The sequence below is a fragment of the Antechinus flavipes genome, chromosome 2 (assembly GCF_016432865.1).
Source record: "Antechinus flavipes isolate AdamAnt ecotype Samford, QLD, Australia chromosome 2, AdamAnt_v2, whole genome shotgun sequence".
NCBI classification, from domain to species: domain Eukaryota; kingdom Metazoa; phylum Chordata; class Mammalia; order Dasyuromorphia; family Dasyuridae; genus Antechinus; species Antechinus flavipes.
This window is the reverse complement of record NC_067399.1, coordinates 449693251-449710295: the sequence shown is the minus strand read 5'-3', so window position 1 is coordinate 449710295 and position 17045 is coordinate 449693251. Positions and strand designations below refer to the sequence as shown.

The window sequence follows — 17045 nt, the reverse complement described above, 5'->3', positions numbered from 1 at the left end:
TGGTGTAATGGGCCACAATTGGGCACACTGTAACTTAACTCTAACACGGTGATGTCATTTTGGTCCTCTTCCAAGAGTATTATGTTCCACCACCATGTTCCAAGTACTGTGATAAATACTGAGGATACAAAAAGATGGAAAATACATCCCTGCCCTCAAGGAGTTTACAGTCTAATGGAGAAGACAACATGTAAATAATTATATATCAAGCAAGTGATGTACGAGATAAATAGGAAATGATTTTTTAAAGGGAAGCATTGAAATTAAGAAACATTGGGGGAGGCTTCCTTTAGGGAGTGGGATTTTAACTGGAACTTAAAGGAAGGCAGAAATAGTCAGAGTGGAAGAGGGAGAATATTCCAGCTATGGAGGACAGGCAAAGACAATACCTAAATCTAAGAGAAATAATGAGTATAAAGTGCCATAGAAATTTGAGTTGCTATTGACAGCTATTTATAAAGTACCTGCTATGTCAGGCACTAGGCATAAGACTCCAAAAAAGAAACAATCCTCGCTCGCCTTTGAAGAGTTTATATTCAATAGCAGACATATCTCACACACACACACACACACACACACACACACACACACACATCGAAGAGAGAAAGTATGATAACAGTTAGGAAGATGAAGGAAGATTTCATGGAGGAGGAGACATTTGAGCTGAAATTAAGGGAAATGAGAATTCTGAGAGACAGAGATGAGGAGGGAGAGAGATGGCTTATGTGAGTACAGAAAGAAGGGGTACATTGCAAGTCTGAGGATCATCTAATATTTCACTTGTTGGTTTGATTTGGTTTGTTTTTTTAGCTAGGATATGAAGTCCATGAAAGAGAGTGCTATAAAATAAGGCTGTATGACAAAGTAAATGGGACATTGGACTTGGAGTTAGGAAGATCTGAATTCAAATCCTGCCTTAAATATTTCCTAGCTGTGTGATTTTGAGAAAGTCACTGAATCTCTCAGTGCCTCAGGTTTTCTCCTCTGTAAAAATAATGAGTTGGACTTACTTGATGGCTTCTAAGATCCCTTGTAGCTCAAAATCTATGATCTTTTAAGTGCAGAACAAAATGTATGAGTCTCAAGAAGAAAGATCATTGCTGTCATCCAAGCAAGTTCTCCTTTAGGGAGAACTCAGCATTTGAATTAGTCTTTAAAGACTGACTACAATTTCAATAGACTTGTGATAGAGCCATCTGCAGAGAAAGGACTATGGGAACTGAATGTGGGCTAAACACAGTATTTTCACCTTTTGTGTTGTTGTTTGCTTGCTTTTTTCCCCCTTTCTCATGTTTCCCTTTTTGATCTTAGTTTTCTTGTACAGCATGAAATATGTGGAAATATGTTTTAAAAATTGTACATGTTTAACCTATATAGATTATTTGATGTCTAGGGCAGGGGAAAGGGAGGAAGGAAGGAGAATTATTTGGAACACAAGTTTTTCCAAGGATGAATGGTGAAAACTATCTCTGCATGTATTTTGAAAAATAAAAAGCTATTTTTTGATTTAAATAACTGCCTTGGAATTCAATTCAGTTCTCAAAATATCTTAATAGGAAAAGTTGGATTGGTGGTGCTTCCAAACCTCAGGAACACTGAGCAATCATTGAAGCTAGCTTGGAAATGGTTTGGGTTTTTTGTTTGTTTATTTTGCTTTGTTTTTTCTAGGAAGAGAAAACAATTCAGTTTGATTGGGAGTCCCAAATGTCAAGAGGTAATATAAGATAAGACTGGCAGGTATTGCTACATTTGATTGTGAAGTACCACAAAGAAAGATGTCACTGAGGCAGCTGGATATGGTCTAGAGAGCCTAAGGGATTTAGGCAATGAATGCTTCCTGGAAGGAGAAATCATGGAAGAGGTCTGGGAAGGCTGTGAGAGCTGTCCAAATCAACAATCACTCATTAAGAGCCTGCTTTATGTAAAATATTTAGAGGGTTGCTGAATATATTTATGTTCTCTTTTAGCTGGCCCTTTCTCTTCCAAGATTCTTGTTCTGACCCTTATTACCTTTCTCCTGAATAAATGGGATCAAAAATCTGGAGCTCAAAAAGACCTCAGAAATTATCAAATCCATTTTTCTGTGTGTGTGTATTTATGTATGTATGTGTATGTGTGTGTCAATCTCTCAGTCTACCTCTCAGTATCTCACTCCATGTCTCTCTCTCTCTCTCTGTGTCTCTGTGTCTCTGTCTTTGTCTCTCTTTCTGTCTGTTTTTCAGTCCTTTTCTCTCTTTTTTTCTCCCTCCTTACCTCTTCCTCTTAAATAGATAAGAAAACGGAAGCCCAGAAATATTAAGTAATTTATCCAAAAACACTCAGGCAGAACTGCCCCTCACTCTGGGGCAAAGCCCTCCTCCAGTCCACCTTCCTTTCTCTCATGCTACTTCCCTTCACATTCAGCTAAACTGGGCCTCTCTATCCCTCATTTTGTTCTGTCCTCTCCTGCCAGGATGCCATGGCTCACACCATTCCCAAGGCTAAAGTGGCCTCTTCATACCCTATCCCAGTCTTTTGTAGTCCTTCCCTTTCTTCAAAGCCTTCAGATGCTACCTCCCCTACAAAGCCTTTCCTGCCCCACCCCGGACCACAGCTGGAAATGATTTTTCCCTTCCCAGATGTTTTTTATCCAGTTTTGTCTGGGCCTTTTTTTTTTTTTTTTGGTTTCTCTCTTATACCAGCATTATTTGAGAGTTTCTCTTGCAGCACCCATTTGCTCATAAAGCTCCTGGAGCACAAGGACTGTCATGCATTGTCATCTTTGTATCCTTTGGCAAGAGTCAAACTCAGGCTCTTGCATTTAAAAGGTATTTTTTCCAAAGTTTGCCGAGATCCCCCATGCATCACCTCTCCTGGAGCACACTGAAATAATCCTGGCTCAATTCCAATGACCCTTAAAGCCAGACCCCAGACTCTGGAGTTAGGGCAGCTCCCCCAGGTGGTCAGAAGAGAGACTGAGTGCTTTGTCCGTCTGGTTCCCATTCCCAGGGGGTGGGAACAGCTGGGTGAGGGGGAGGCAGTTGGAATAACAAGCACAAAGCCTTGGGATTAGTCAGCGGATGGACTCAGCTCTCCATAAACAAGCCGGTGCTGGGTGGAGCAGTGAGCACCCTGTGGCTGGACTGGGAAGGAGGCCCGAGAGTCTGCCAAGAGAAGGAAGCATTCAGAGGAGGGATAATGGGTTGCTGTTTTGGCAACCTGATTAACATGAGGGGCATAGCTCTCCCTTCTGAGAATTTACCAATTCTGAATGCTGGTTTCCATAGAGAGACTGCTTGCTTCCACGTCTTGAGACACACTTCTGGAGATGAAACTCAATTCAGTTCAGGTGTATAAGCATTTATTAAGCACCTATGGTGTGCCTGGCACTAAAGATGTAAATAAAAAGCAAAAAAAAAATTAGTCCCTAGCTCCCTTGTCCATTCCATAATACTTGACAGTAGATTTTCTCATCTCTCCCCAAAGAAATGGAAGAATTGATAGACTGTAGGGAAGTAACTTATACCCATTGGGTCTCAGTTTCCCTGTCTGTAAAATAAACGGTTGGAGCATCCCTTGCAGCTCTAAATCTATTATTCTATAATAATGCCTCCTGGAAATTCCCTCTCTGGATTCTAGGACAGCACCAGTCCCAAGAGTTTTCTGGTGTTCTAGTTCATTCATTCAACAAATATTTATTAAGTTTCTGGTGTATGCAGTGGAAGAGGAAAGACTTTACCTTTATGGAGTTTATAGTGCATCGAGACTATACTCAAACTAGAGACTAGATTTCACCTGGGTAGAGAGAGAGAGCCAGTCTTGGAGCTAGAAAGAACTAGATCTTTGCTGTTTCTAAATGGTACTAGTTGAGAGACTAACTCTAAGAAAATGTCTTAACCTCTTAAAATCCCAAGCAACAGAGTAGATAAAAGGGTAGAAGGAGTTTTCACACCAGGATTTCCTTCACTGATGAAATCATAGGATTGGTTCCATACCAATCCCATTTAAGATAACTTCCCCTCAACGCTGACTAAGTTTGAATGGTTCAGTGGCAAGTATTGAAATTAAAAATCATTTTAGCAAAACAGAGATGGGGCATTGGACAAAAAGCAGGATACAAAGGAAAGACTTCATATTGGTCTGGAATCAGGGAACATAAATTCAAATTCTGTCTCTGACATTCACTCTCTAGTCTGTCTCCCCACTTCCCTGAGAAGAGTAATTTCCTAAAACTCCTCAGTCTCAGTTTCCTCATTTATAAAAATAAGGAAGTTGGCCAAATAGCTTTTCTTAAGATCCCTTTTTGCTCTGGATCTATATTATGAATCCTGGCTCTGATAACTGCTAGTTGGATGATCATGCACCCTTTCTGAGCCTGAATTTCTTCCAGTGTAAAATGAGAATAAAAAATATTTTCTCTATCTATTTGACATAGTCATTGTGAGGGAAATGCTTCATAAGTTTTTTTGTTTTAATTATTTAATTCTGAGTTCAAAAAAACCCTAAATGTTTCCATATGCAAAATAAAACAAAAAAAAGCATTGGCTATGAAATAGTGAATCACCATTTCAAATAGCTTGCTTTTATAAACATATAAGTTCACCATGTTATTTTCAATACTGTCTTGTTTGTCTGTCCTTGCTGAGCTTCCTTTTAGTTTCTTCTGTGCATTTTTGTACTCTTTCTAGCTAGCCCCCTCACCTTCCAAAATTACTATCATCCAATTAAAAAATAGTAAGAAAACAATCTTTAACAGATAAACACAGTCAAGAAAAAACAAATTTATCTAGTGGCCATGTCTAAAAATGTATGTGGAAGTTGAGTTTTCTCTTCTTTGTAATATCTTCTCTCTTTACCACCTCTAGGTTCCTCTGGACTCTTGTTTTAACATTTCAAAATTTCTACTTGGGCCCTAGTTTTTTCATCAGGAATGCTCAAATATCCTCTATTCTATTAAAAATCCATTTTCCCCTGTAGGATTATATTCAGTTTTGTAAGACTCATGGTTTGCCTTTTGGAATGCTATATACTGAGATCTTCTCTCATGTTAGCAGAAGTTTCCAGATTTTGGAGGAGGAGGTTGTTGGTTGGTTTTTTGTTTTTTTTGTTTTTTGGTAACCCTGAATCATTCCTTGGTACTTGAATTTCTTCCTTCTGCCTACTTGCAATATTTTTTTTTTTTTTGCTTAATCTAGAAGCTCTGGATTTTGTCTATAATATTATTGGGCACTTGACTTCTCCCACAAAATTGAGAACATTCAACAAAAATTATCAATTATTCCCTTCTTATTTTACATCATCCAAACATTTCCCCCCAACTATCTTTTCCTTCATTCCTGTCTTAAATAAATAGACCTCCCTTCTCCTTGTCAAAGCTAATATCTGCATGTGCATCCTTGATCCTTTTCCCTGACTTTCTCCAGCAGATTGCTTTGACTATCATCCCACTGTCTATTATATTTAATCTGTATGTCTCTCCTGGTTTCTTCGCTGCCACCTAAAAATATATTCATATGTCCTCCATGCTTTCAAAAAAAAGTTTACTTGATCCCACCAGCCTCTTCAAATATTGGTTTGCATTTCTCCTGCCTTTCATGAATAATTTATTTGAAAAAATCCTCTATATAAGGTGCCTCCACTTCCTCTCCTCTCTTTAGATTCTAAGCTTTGTAATCTGAATTCTAACTTCATCATTCAGTGGAAACCTCCCCAATTACCACTGATTCTTAGTTGTCATGTGCATGGCCTATTCTCAATGTTCATCTGTAGCTTTTGAAACTATTAAGCACCTTCTTCTCCTGAATACTTTCTCTAGTTTGGGTGACTATTCTTTCCTCTTTCTTCATTCTTCTTCTATCTATCTGATGCTCCTTTCCAATCTCTCTTGCTGATTCCTCATCTATGTCATGCTTGCTAACCACATATCCCCCAAAACTCTATCCTGGCTCTCTTTTCTTTTTTCTTTATACTCTCGGGGAATCTCATCAGTGCTGAATGGTTTAGTATCTCTACACAGATGATTCCCAGATCAACATATTTAACCAATTTCACCTCTGCTACAGTCACATATTACCAATTTTTTTTAGACTTCTCCATCTAGTTTTCAATAGTCTTCTCAAATTCAAAATACCCAAAACAGAATTGATTATCTTTTCCCCAAATCTTCTTCTCTTCTCAATTCCTCTGTTATTGTTGAGAGTACAATCATTTTCCCAGTCATCCTGGCTCATAATCTTGGTGTCATTCTCAACTCATTCTTATTTACCTCATATATTCAGTCTCTCACCAGATCTTGTCATTTTTACCTTCATAGCATCTCTCATATAGAACCCTTTTCTCCATTCACATAGCTACCACCTCTCACTTTTTGCTTCAAAAAACCTTCTCTCTAGTCTTCCTTTTTTCAAGTCTCTCTACTCCAATCCATCCAATCCAATCCATTCAGTTGTCAAGGTGAATTTTCTAAAGCCTTTCTAAAAATTGTATCAACCTCCTAAGCAGCCCCAAATCAATGAATTCCAATTAATCCCAGAGAGAAGGGAGAACCAATAATAAGGGGTAAAAAAGTGCAAAAATAAAAGGCAAATTTAAGCTTCATATTAGGAAAAATATCTTAATAATTAGAGTTGCCAAAAAAGTATATCTAGGAAGGTAACCCATTAAGGATTCCCTTCCAGAGGTCTTCAAGTAGAAGCTGAGCAACCACTTACATAGGTATATTACAGTGGTGATTCTTTTGGCATATGAATTAGACTAGATGGCCACTGAGGTCCCATCCAATTTTTTCCCATGATTCTGATTTCATGATTCTGTATCTCTTAAAGATATGAATTTGGATAACTAGAAAAATGGGAGTACTACAGACAATAATATGGAAATTTAGAGGAGGGTCAGGTTTAGTGAGGAAGGTAAAGACCTATTTTATATATGTTTAGTTTGAAAACATTCCAGAGGAAGTTATCCAACAGGCAATTGATGATGTATGACAACAATTAAGGAGGATTAGCACTAGATATATAGAAATGGGATTTATATATCTAAATATAATAATTGAACCAATAGGGACAGATGAGATCAGAAAGAGAAGAGAAAAAAGAAAAGTGAAAGAGTCAAAGAAATAAGAGAAAAGAGAAAGAGAGAAGATATTTTTTAAAAAGAGAGAAAGAGAAGGGAAGGAAACCCCTACAAAGCCCTGGAGGACAGAGCAAGAGATGGATCATGAGTCATCAAGATAACAGACAGTCTGATAACCAGGGAAAGAATCAGAAAATATCAGTATCCTGGTAACCAATGATTAAGAAAGTATCCAGAAGGGGAACCTAGTATCAAAAAAAGCTGTTAACCTTTATTCTTGAAGAGGATCAAAATGACATACTATGATGGGGTCAAAATATAGTGTGACACACTGTGTATGTGCCATATAGTGTGAATTCCAACATGAGTTCAGAAGACTTTACCACAGATTGGGCACAAATAGTCCATATGAACATTTGGAGTAAAGTTGTTTTCTAAATTTGCATATCTCACCTTTCTTTTAAGTTCTTTTAAGTTTAAGAGCAAAACCAATTCTGTTTTGCTCATTGAGTACAGGTCTTATTTGATGTAAGCATGCCAAACTGAGTACTCCTCTTCCAATGTCTCTCATGTTTCACAATTGGTTCCAAAGTTTTTCAGAGAGCTCTTGAGAGTGTCCTTCTGTCTCTTCTTCTGACCACCGTATGAGTACCTTCCTTGCATGGATTCTATACAATACAGTCATTTGGACAAACAGAATTTTGACATTTGAACAATATTACCAGTCCATCCAAGTTGTACTTTCTGCAGTAGAGTGTGAATGCTTGTCTATTTAGTTCAAGAAAAGACTTCATTGACCAATACCTTATCCTGCCAGGTGACCTAAGGAATCTTCCTAAGACAATTCAAATGGAATCAATTCAGTTTTCTGTATGCTCTGGCATATTGACTAGGTGTCACAGGTGTACAACAATGAGGTCAGCAAAACAGCTCTTCAATTTGGCAGCCATTCTCTCTCACACTTTCCTTCAGAGGCTCACAAACACTGAGCCCCTCTGACAATGCATGTGGGAACCTTATCATCTATGTGTACATCCTTGGGAAGTACATTGCTAAGGTAAGTGAATTTATCCTCAGCTGCAGAGAGGCCAGGAAGAAAATACACCACAAAAAGATTATAGTACAGGGGCAGCTAGATGGCTCAGTGGATAGAGTACCATCCCTGAAGTCAGGAGGACCTGAGTTCAAATCTGACCTTAGACACGTAACACTTCCTAGCTGTGTGACCTTGAGCAAGTCATTTAACTCCAATTGTCTCAGCCAAAACAAAAACCAAAAACAAAACAAAAATGGTTAAAGCACCTAAGATTGTGTCTATTATGAATTGGGGGTTTATGTCTCATCTAAGGGAATGGGAAAAAATAGAAGGCTGTATGGTACAGTGGAAAGAGTGCTAAACCTGGAGTTACAGGATCTGAGTTTTAACTCTGACTTAAGTACTTAGTACTTTGTGATCTTGGACAACTGATAACCTCTTTGTATTCCTCCCTGATTTGTCTCTCTGATTCCAGTCCCAAAAATACTTTGCTGATTGTATCACCACCTTAGTCAAAAGTTTTCCTTGGATCCCTGTTGCATCTAAAGTTATAGAAAAACTCCTCAGCCTGACATCTAAAACCATATGGATCCCATCAATCCTTTCAAATAATTTGTATTATTTCCCTTACCTTACATGCCAGCCACAACAGCTTATTATTAAGACTATTCAGTGTTCTTAACATGCTGTCTCTGGAGCCCTTTTTCAGGCTCTCCCTCCCCCCCCCATATTTCTCATGAGTTTCCTCTGCCTTTTGGAATCCTTGGCTTCCTTCAGGTTATATCTCTGATTCCACCTCCTTTGCAAAACCTTTCCTGGTCCATCCCCACCATCACCACCACCACCACCCTTCTCCTTGGTTCTCTCTTCCTTATGCAATTATTTTGTATGTCCTAATCTGGGTAAGTGTTACATAGCCTATCCCCAGGAAAATATGAGCCACAAGCAGAAGGCTTTTTTTTGTCATTGTATCAACACCATCTAGCACAGTTCCTTACATATAGTATGCCATTAGTAAATGTTTATTGAACTGATTGAATTGAAAGGAATTAATGGTGGAATTGGGGGCACTAAAAACCCATAAAAAGGCAAACTAGAATCTGGATAGATAAATTCTTCCTCACTACCTAAATAATATGATTAGAGAGATAACTTCCATACCCTGTTTGCCATTATAGACAGGACGGGGAAACAATCTGAATAGAGTCCTATCTTTAGTCAAAAGCTAAGAGGTTCAGCCTCCAGGACTGAGGTTAGTCTCTTTTCCTTAGGAATTCAACAAACATTAATTGAGTATCTACTACATCCCAGACCCTGTGTTTAGCACTTAGTGGGAAGCACAAAGATGAATCATCTATTGTCTTTGTCATTCATAGAGCTTACAGATGGGTTGGGATAATGATGCACAAATGTGAAAGGGGTATGAACAGTGCCTCTAGAATTGCTCTCCTTATGATTCTGAAAATCTACATGAGACTTGGGTTCAAAATGCTCTACTTGGCTCAGTTTCTACCTTCTTCTATTTAAAAAAAGCCCTTGAAAAAACAAATAAAGTAAGGAAGCAAATCTCTTGTTTAGATTAGGTGGCAAAATAAGAATGCCAAAATTGAGGAGATACAATTATTTCACAAGGGCAAGGTTCCCAGCCACCTGAGTGGAATTTAATCTCTTCCTACATTCCCCATGTTGCCTCTGTGTTCATGGAAGTGGACATTTCCTCAATATATGTACTCCTCAGGCTCCCAATGCATTCATCACTCATCAGAGAAACAGAGCCATCTTTTGAAGTCTATGGATGATGCTCTATTCTCAGAATGGTAAGAGAACCTCCATCATTCCATGTACTGACTTATGTTGCATTAATTGATCTGAACCAATAAAATGATAGCAAAGTTCCCTCTGAGTTGACTCAAATGCAACAGAGAGATTACAACCTGCTCCATCTCAACCCCAGGGACAGGAGGACAATTTATACACATGTTAATATTCATGTTAACTTCACCCACATGGAAGTACCACATTATTGCTTTCATCCTTTTCCATCTTTTTTGCCTTTCTCTTTCTTCCATCTTCTTCCAGCATCCTTTCCCAAAATTATTGCTTCTCTATTCAGAGCTTAAGCTGGATTTATCTGCTGCATAACTAATAATGCAAAATCGAGTACAAAAATGAATACGCATATACAAAGTATCTTGAGCACAAAAGCTGGGAGACATATCATTTGGTTGAAGGGATCAGGGAAAGCTTCAAGGAGAAGGTGACATTTCATAATTGGAATGGACTTTAGAAGACATTGAATCTAACTTCTTCATTTCACAGGTTAGGAAACAGAGGCTGCAATTAGTCTGGGGATCACACTGGTTATAGTGAAGGCAGAACTGAAAACTTAGTCTTCCTGACTTCAGGAGCACTACTTCATGATATTTTTATCTGAATCTTGAAAAATGAATAGGATTTTTTAATGGCAGCAAAGTAAAGGATGCACATTCTAGGTAGAACCCAAGTCTCATGTAGTCTTATCTGCAAATTCAATATTTAGGGAATTCAATTCCATTTAATGAATTTAATTGATTTTATAAATTAAATCAATTTAATAAACACTTATTTAGCACCTACCATGTGCTAGGCAATGTGCTAAGCAAACACAAGGTGTTTATAGTCTGATGAAGGAGGCAACAGGCAAACAAATATATACAAAACAAAATATATACAGTATAAATGGGAAATGTTGTTGTTGTTGTCCTTCTTTATGCTTAGTTCTCAAAGAGAACTATGATACTGGGAAGGTAACACCATGACATGAAAGTGAATTGGATTTAAGTGAAAGAGGACTATGCAAAGTCTCCTACTTCACTTTCCCCACTAGAACCATCTGGGTCCAGTGGCCAGATATAGATCAGGATGACTAGAGATGATCCTGGATAAAATAGGAGAAGGAAATAATTAAAAGAGGTAAAGCACAATATTTAAAGGGAATTAGGAAAGGCTTCCTGTAGAAAGTGGGATTTTGATTAAGGCTGTGGGATCTTGTCAAGTTTTGTGAAAGCATACAATTCAAGAGGAGAAAGATAGGAGATAAGGCTGAGAAGCAAGGGTGCTTTCAGATTGGACCCTGAATCACAGGCTGGAGAGTTTGAACTTTCCTACTTAGGCAATTGAGAGTAATATTTCTGGGTAGAGGAAAGTGAGATGAACAGTGAGATTTCCATAATGGGTGAGTGAGGTGTATATAAGGCATACTGGTTAGAATGTAAGAGGGGATTAGAAAACAAGAAAGTGGAGTTGAGAAGCCCTAATGGAAGATCAGACACTGGACTCTTGACTGCTTTCCTCCAACTTGGTCCCTGAGAATATCCCACCCTTCCCCTAGCTGAGCTTCCCGGGCTTTGGGACAGGGACTGCACAACTCTTGAATTATTTTGCAAAAGTTTCAGAAAAGGAGTGTTCTGGCCAGCTAGCTCTAGGCCTTTTCAGAGCTGGCAAAGGAGAAACAGCCATCCAGGGGCTCGGATCCGTGAGGTACGAAGGAAAGAAACTGCTCTTGGAAAAAGAATGGTTAGAAAAACAAAACTGTGTGGGTGTCTTGTGTTCCTCTTGGCAAGCACAGCTGGCGGCGGGCGGGCCGAGGACTCGCAGACGCACACTAGGGAAGGGGGGAACGGCTGGGCTAGGCTGGCCCGGCGGGGCTGCCCCCTCCCCCAGCCTGTTTCCCTTCTTCAAATTGAGCCCAGCCCGAGCCCGGGTCCTCAGGAGGGGGGCGGTGAAAGGAGATGGGGGTAGGAAGGGGGAAAACTTGGGGCAGGGAGGGGTCTCACTAGGCTGCTACAACAGGGGGCTGCTGTTTCTGGACCTGGATAGACTTGGGACGGAAAGGGGGTTTTGCAATGAAAGAGGCTCAGGCTCAGGCTGGAGCGAGACTGAGTTTTAAGACTTCGTTCCCAGACACCCTCCTCCCTTCTGCTTTTCCACTCCCCTCAGTCTCTCCTTAACAAGCCAACTTTCTTCTCTCTCTGACTGTGAGCATACGTACACTTCGGTCTTCTGTCTCTCTGCATCTTGATCTCTCTATTCTCTCCTGTTTTTGTCCTCTTTTTTCCTCTCCTCTTCCTTTCTCTTCTTTCCTATTTCTCTATTTTCTATTTCCTTCTTTATCTTCTCTCTTCTTTTTTTCTTTATTTTCTTTTTCCTCTCTTTCTCCTTCTTCTCCTCTTCCTCCTCCTTTTCCTCTCTGTCTTTCTCTTCCACACCTTTTCCTCTCTCCCTTCTTTCCTCTCACCCTTTGCCCTGTTTCTCAGAAATGAAGGGGCAAGGAGGAGAGCTAGCTCCTGGCTCACAGGTTTCCTCTTCAATTCTGACTGCCTTGGAAAGGACGTGGAACTGACGGATGGGGAGGGAGGGGACAGAGGTGAGGTCCTCACGGGACTGCCAATGTGGGCACCTCCTGCACCTGGATTTGGGGAAGACCTGCCCACCAGCCACCAACTGCTCACAGGGATTGGACAAGAATGCAAGGAGGCGCCCCCTCGGGAGAGAATGGAAACAGGAATGTGCACTGACCCCCGAGCAGAATTGATGGAAAGGAAGTTGGCTGGCTCTTGGATTCTCTTTCCTTAGCCAGTTGCTACCCTACCTGCTTTCAGTGCCCATAAACAACATGGTAATACTTTTTCTCTTTGTTCTTAGGTCTCTTTCTCTTCTGTTTCTTAGGTGTTATGTGAGTGAGTGACTCCAGAGCTCAAAGTCCTTAGGAGCAGGAAAGAGAGAAAAGGAGGGAATAGGCTATGGCCCAAAGCACAGGTTGGGGGGAGAGGAGTTGCTACTTTTTAATAGGACTTTTAATAAGAGGCCATGCTCTGGGAAGGATAAGTATTGATTTTGTGCCTAGCTATCTGTGTCATAATAGAGGTTTGCAGGAACTTAAGTCCAATGGTTCTTTTTTTTTTTTCCCAAAAGCTCTGGAAAGCATGAGGCTGTATTGAGGTTCACATTTTGCTCTTCCAGTTTGGGACCAGGATCTGGAACAGACAATGAAAGGGATTCTATTTCCCAAGGGACTCTAGCCCAGATCTACAGATTTAAGAAGCTTGGGTGGCCTGAAGTAAACAAAAGTGGAATAAGAACTTTGGTGGTTTTTAAAATTCCTGGCTCTTTTGACTTCCATTTGGAAATTCTGTGTATACACATGAGAGATAGAATGGAATAGTGGTAATAAAGCCATCAGCCTCTCTCAAGAGACCTGGGTTGAAATCCAGCTTATGACATACACTTGCTGTGTGAACAGGAGTAAATCACTTCATTTCTCAGGCAACTCTCTAAGACTATAAATTATACGCAGGAGCTCAACTTCATTTGGTGGAAGGAAATTCCACAGTGGAAGTTTCTTAGATTCATTAAATTGCAGATGAGGATGATTTCTCCTGCTCTCCAAGAAAATGCACCTATACACAAGATGTTTCATACATGGAGAAGCATTCACACCAGGATATACTACTGTATAAATATTCATTCTGTCAGCATATAAATGCCACAACAGGCATATATTCACACTAAACATGCATTCCTAGGACACACACACACTCACAAGCACCACTATAATTTTGTGTAAAGAAAGTTAGTTTGGGAATTTGAAGACTTAGTTTTAAATCTTAACAGATATTAAAAGGCACCTGTGAAACCTTGTATATTTAATCTCACAGGGTTTCTGTTTCCTCATTTGTAAAATGAGTGGTTTGGATTAAATGATCTCTTCTACTTTTAAATCTATGCTTATTATGATGACCATACAAAACATGATTGCTCACATGCAATCATACACATGAAGGGTTGGAAGAGCCCTTGATTTAGAGTTGGGAGAACTGGGTTTGAATATTGACCTTGCCATTCACTGCTTTGATAACTTTGGAAAGTGACTTAGTCTTAGTTCTTCTCTAAATAATCTCTTAAGGTCCTTTTCAGCTTTAAATTCAACAATTTGGTGATCCTCCATCAACAGGACCAGAACCAGCCTCAAATGTGTATAGGTAGCCAAAGCCAAATAAAGCAGGTTATCAATAGGAGAGATGGGAATTAAACAGAAGTTTAATTTCAAAATGAGTGAAATAGCTTTCAAGCAAGGACACTTATGCCAGAGCCTGCTCCTAGTGGGGGCCCACTTAAGTGTGGGGAGAGCTCCTATGGCTATATTTATGGGTACACAGTGAGCTGCCCCCCCTATAGTGAGGAGTATCAGTAACAATGGAACAAATTTGATTCATAGCAGGGCTTCATGAACAGAAACAATTCTGGGATTTTTTTGTGACTGAAATCACACAGAGAATGAGAGAATCAAAGGATTGTTGTTATGACCAGCTCAGGGCATGGTTTGCTTGCTGGGCCTTAAGTCTGGAAAACAGGGTATCTCTTAACATCTTGACATCTCTAAGAGTCATTTGAGCAGTTTCTCCAAAGCTCTAACCCGAACCTGGAAGAATTTGCCAAGCCTAGAACAGATAGGTGGAACAAAGGATAGAGTGCTGGATTTGGAGTCAAGAATTCAAGTTCAAATGTGGTCTCAGACACTACAAGCTGTATGATTCAGGGCAAGTCACTTAATAGTTCTCAGCCTGTTTCCTCACCTGTAAAGTAGGGATAATTATAAGTACCTACTTCAAAGAACCCTTGTAAGAAAAGAGATAACACATATAAAATGTTTTTGCAAGCCTTTAGGATTCTATAAACTAAATGCTAACTATCTCATAAGAATGACAACTATTATTATTTAGAATGTTTAATAACTCTTCCAAATATCTGTCAGTTCTAAATTCCAGAAAAATTCACAAATCCCCAAAACTGAAACTAGGTATGACCTTCCATACCTATCAAAGGATAAAATCTAAGCAATGAAGTTGAAGTTAGAGTCCCTGGTTTGAAATTCCAAGGCTTTCACTTACTACCCATGTGATTTGGGGCAAGTGCTTTCCTTTCTTTGGACCTCAGCTTCCTCAACTGTAAAAGGAGAGGTCTGTAGTAAGAACTCCTAAGTCCTCTTACAGCTCAAGATCTTGTGATTCTCCCAGGGAAGATTTTCATTTAGGAACAAAAGTTTTTCCTACCCCTCTTTAAAAACCTAAATATCATGTTAAAAAGAAGCAAATCTAAAGAGCTATGAGAATTGGGGCAGAGTTAAAATATTCTAAATTGTGGGGCTTGGTGGAGAATAGGCCAAGTGGTGTCTGAACTACAGGTGGGAAATACAAAGAAATGAGCCAAATTCTCTGGCTGTTCTGGAATTTTGTGATGTCAAATACAGCTGAGAACAAGAGGATCTTTGGCAAAGGCCTGAAGATTTTCCTATAATACAGCAGTATTTGTTGCAAAAGGATGTGACTTATTCTGTCTTCAAGTACCACTTAGATTATTAAATCCTTGTTTACAGGGACTGTGTGGTCTTCTCATCTTTGTATTTCCCTAAGTGTTCAGTGGAAAGGGGGAGGGAGAGACACAAAATCTAGTCATTGGTGTTGATTAAATGAAAGTATATGGTAACTAATTTTTTGTACTCAAGGAATGTTTATGATGTTTGCTGAAGAAGGAGCAAAAGGAAAACAAATTAAAGAAAACATTTCTGGTCAGTTCAATTCAATATTTAATTAAGGTTCTAAGATGTGCCAGGTATTTTTCTCGGAACTAAGAATACAAAGACAAAAGCATCATATCTCCTGCCTTTTAGGAGCTTCCAGTTTATGATTAAAAAAGAAGAAATTCCTATCAGGGAGTGAAGCTTAGTTTTTGAAGGTCCGTTTAAAGTCTCTTCCATCTTTCCCCATAGTAAGAAGGCAGCTCTGGATTCAAGAGAGTATACTAGTGGTATGCAAACTATAGCTGGTCCTACCAAACTGGAAAGCCTTCAAAAATGGGCTCAAAGACAGATAATGTGTCTGTCATCTGAGTGATGGCCTAGTCAAGTTTAGAAAGGCTCATCAGCTGAAGACTGACTCCTGAGGGATCTCCAGCTCCAGCAACTCACAAAGCTGACTATTAGGGCATGGAGGGATTGGACTGCATTCTAACACCAGGGATCCTTGAGGTCATTTTGGAGGCTTCATTATAAACATCTTTAAGAATAAAAAGGTAGCCCTTTCCCCTAAGTGCCTTAGGTCTTCTCATGCCAGAAAGCCAAAGGATGATCCAGATCTTAGGTCTAGAACCAGAAGACTTTTCAGAAATCATCTAGTCTTACCCTCTCCTTTTACAAATGAGAAAATTGAGACCTTTGCCCTCAAGGAGCTTATGTTGTATTTGAGAAAGACAACATGTACATTGGAGTTAGATACAGAGTAAGTGAAAGGTAACCTTAGAGCAGAAGGCCCTAGCAACTGGTGAGTTTGGAACAGGTCTGCAGAAAGTGACATTTGAGCTAAATTTTGAAGGAAGCTACGGTGCTAACAGACAGAGGTAAGGGCAAGGTTCCACACAAGGGAGACAACCAGTGCAGAGTCAGAGATGCGAACTCAAGCATCATGAAGGAGGAATTGCAAGCAGGCCAAATCTGTCCTCTCAGGGAAATTTCAACACAGAACTCAGATTTTGTTTTGAAACTTGAGAAAGCCCTGTTTCACTAATACCTGGTAAGGAAGGGAAAAACTAAGAAAATAAAGGCTCTTGTGAGCAACAGTTGAACAACTTTGTATCAGATGAGCATGTACTGCATACAGACAGCACTGTCCTGGGCTGGGGAGTTTTGATGCCGTCTCCGGTCTCATAAGAACTCACTTTCTAATGGGGAAGAAAATATACACATTGATAATTTTAAAAAATATGTTTGCAATGTTGATCTTTGTAGAGTTGACTGATGTTTTTTGCATATTTTTCCTCAACTGGAATCATGATCTGAATTTATTTCTTGCCATCTTGTTTGTTTCAACCCTCCTCACCCTAATTCCATGCAGGACAGTTTTGTCTGTGTGACAGTAGGCAA

At 39.5% G+C, this 17045-nt stretch overlaps 1 protein-coding gene across 1 annotated transcript in view; it reads left to right on the top strand.

Moving 5' to 3' along the window:
- Positions 1-11330: 11330 nt before the first annotated feature.
- The window catches only part of KIAA1755 (KIAA1755 ortholog), a 72992-nt gene continuing 67277 nt past the window's right edge, over positions 11331-17045 (top strand). The window contains 1 exon segment of the mRNA XM_051979348.1: positions 11331-12746. Within this exon segment, the coding sequence (XP_051835308.1) occupies positions 12744-12746 (3 nt within the window). The 5' untranslated portion in view covers positions 11331-12743.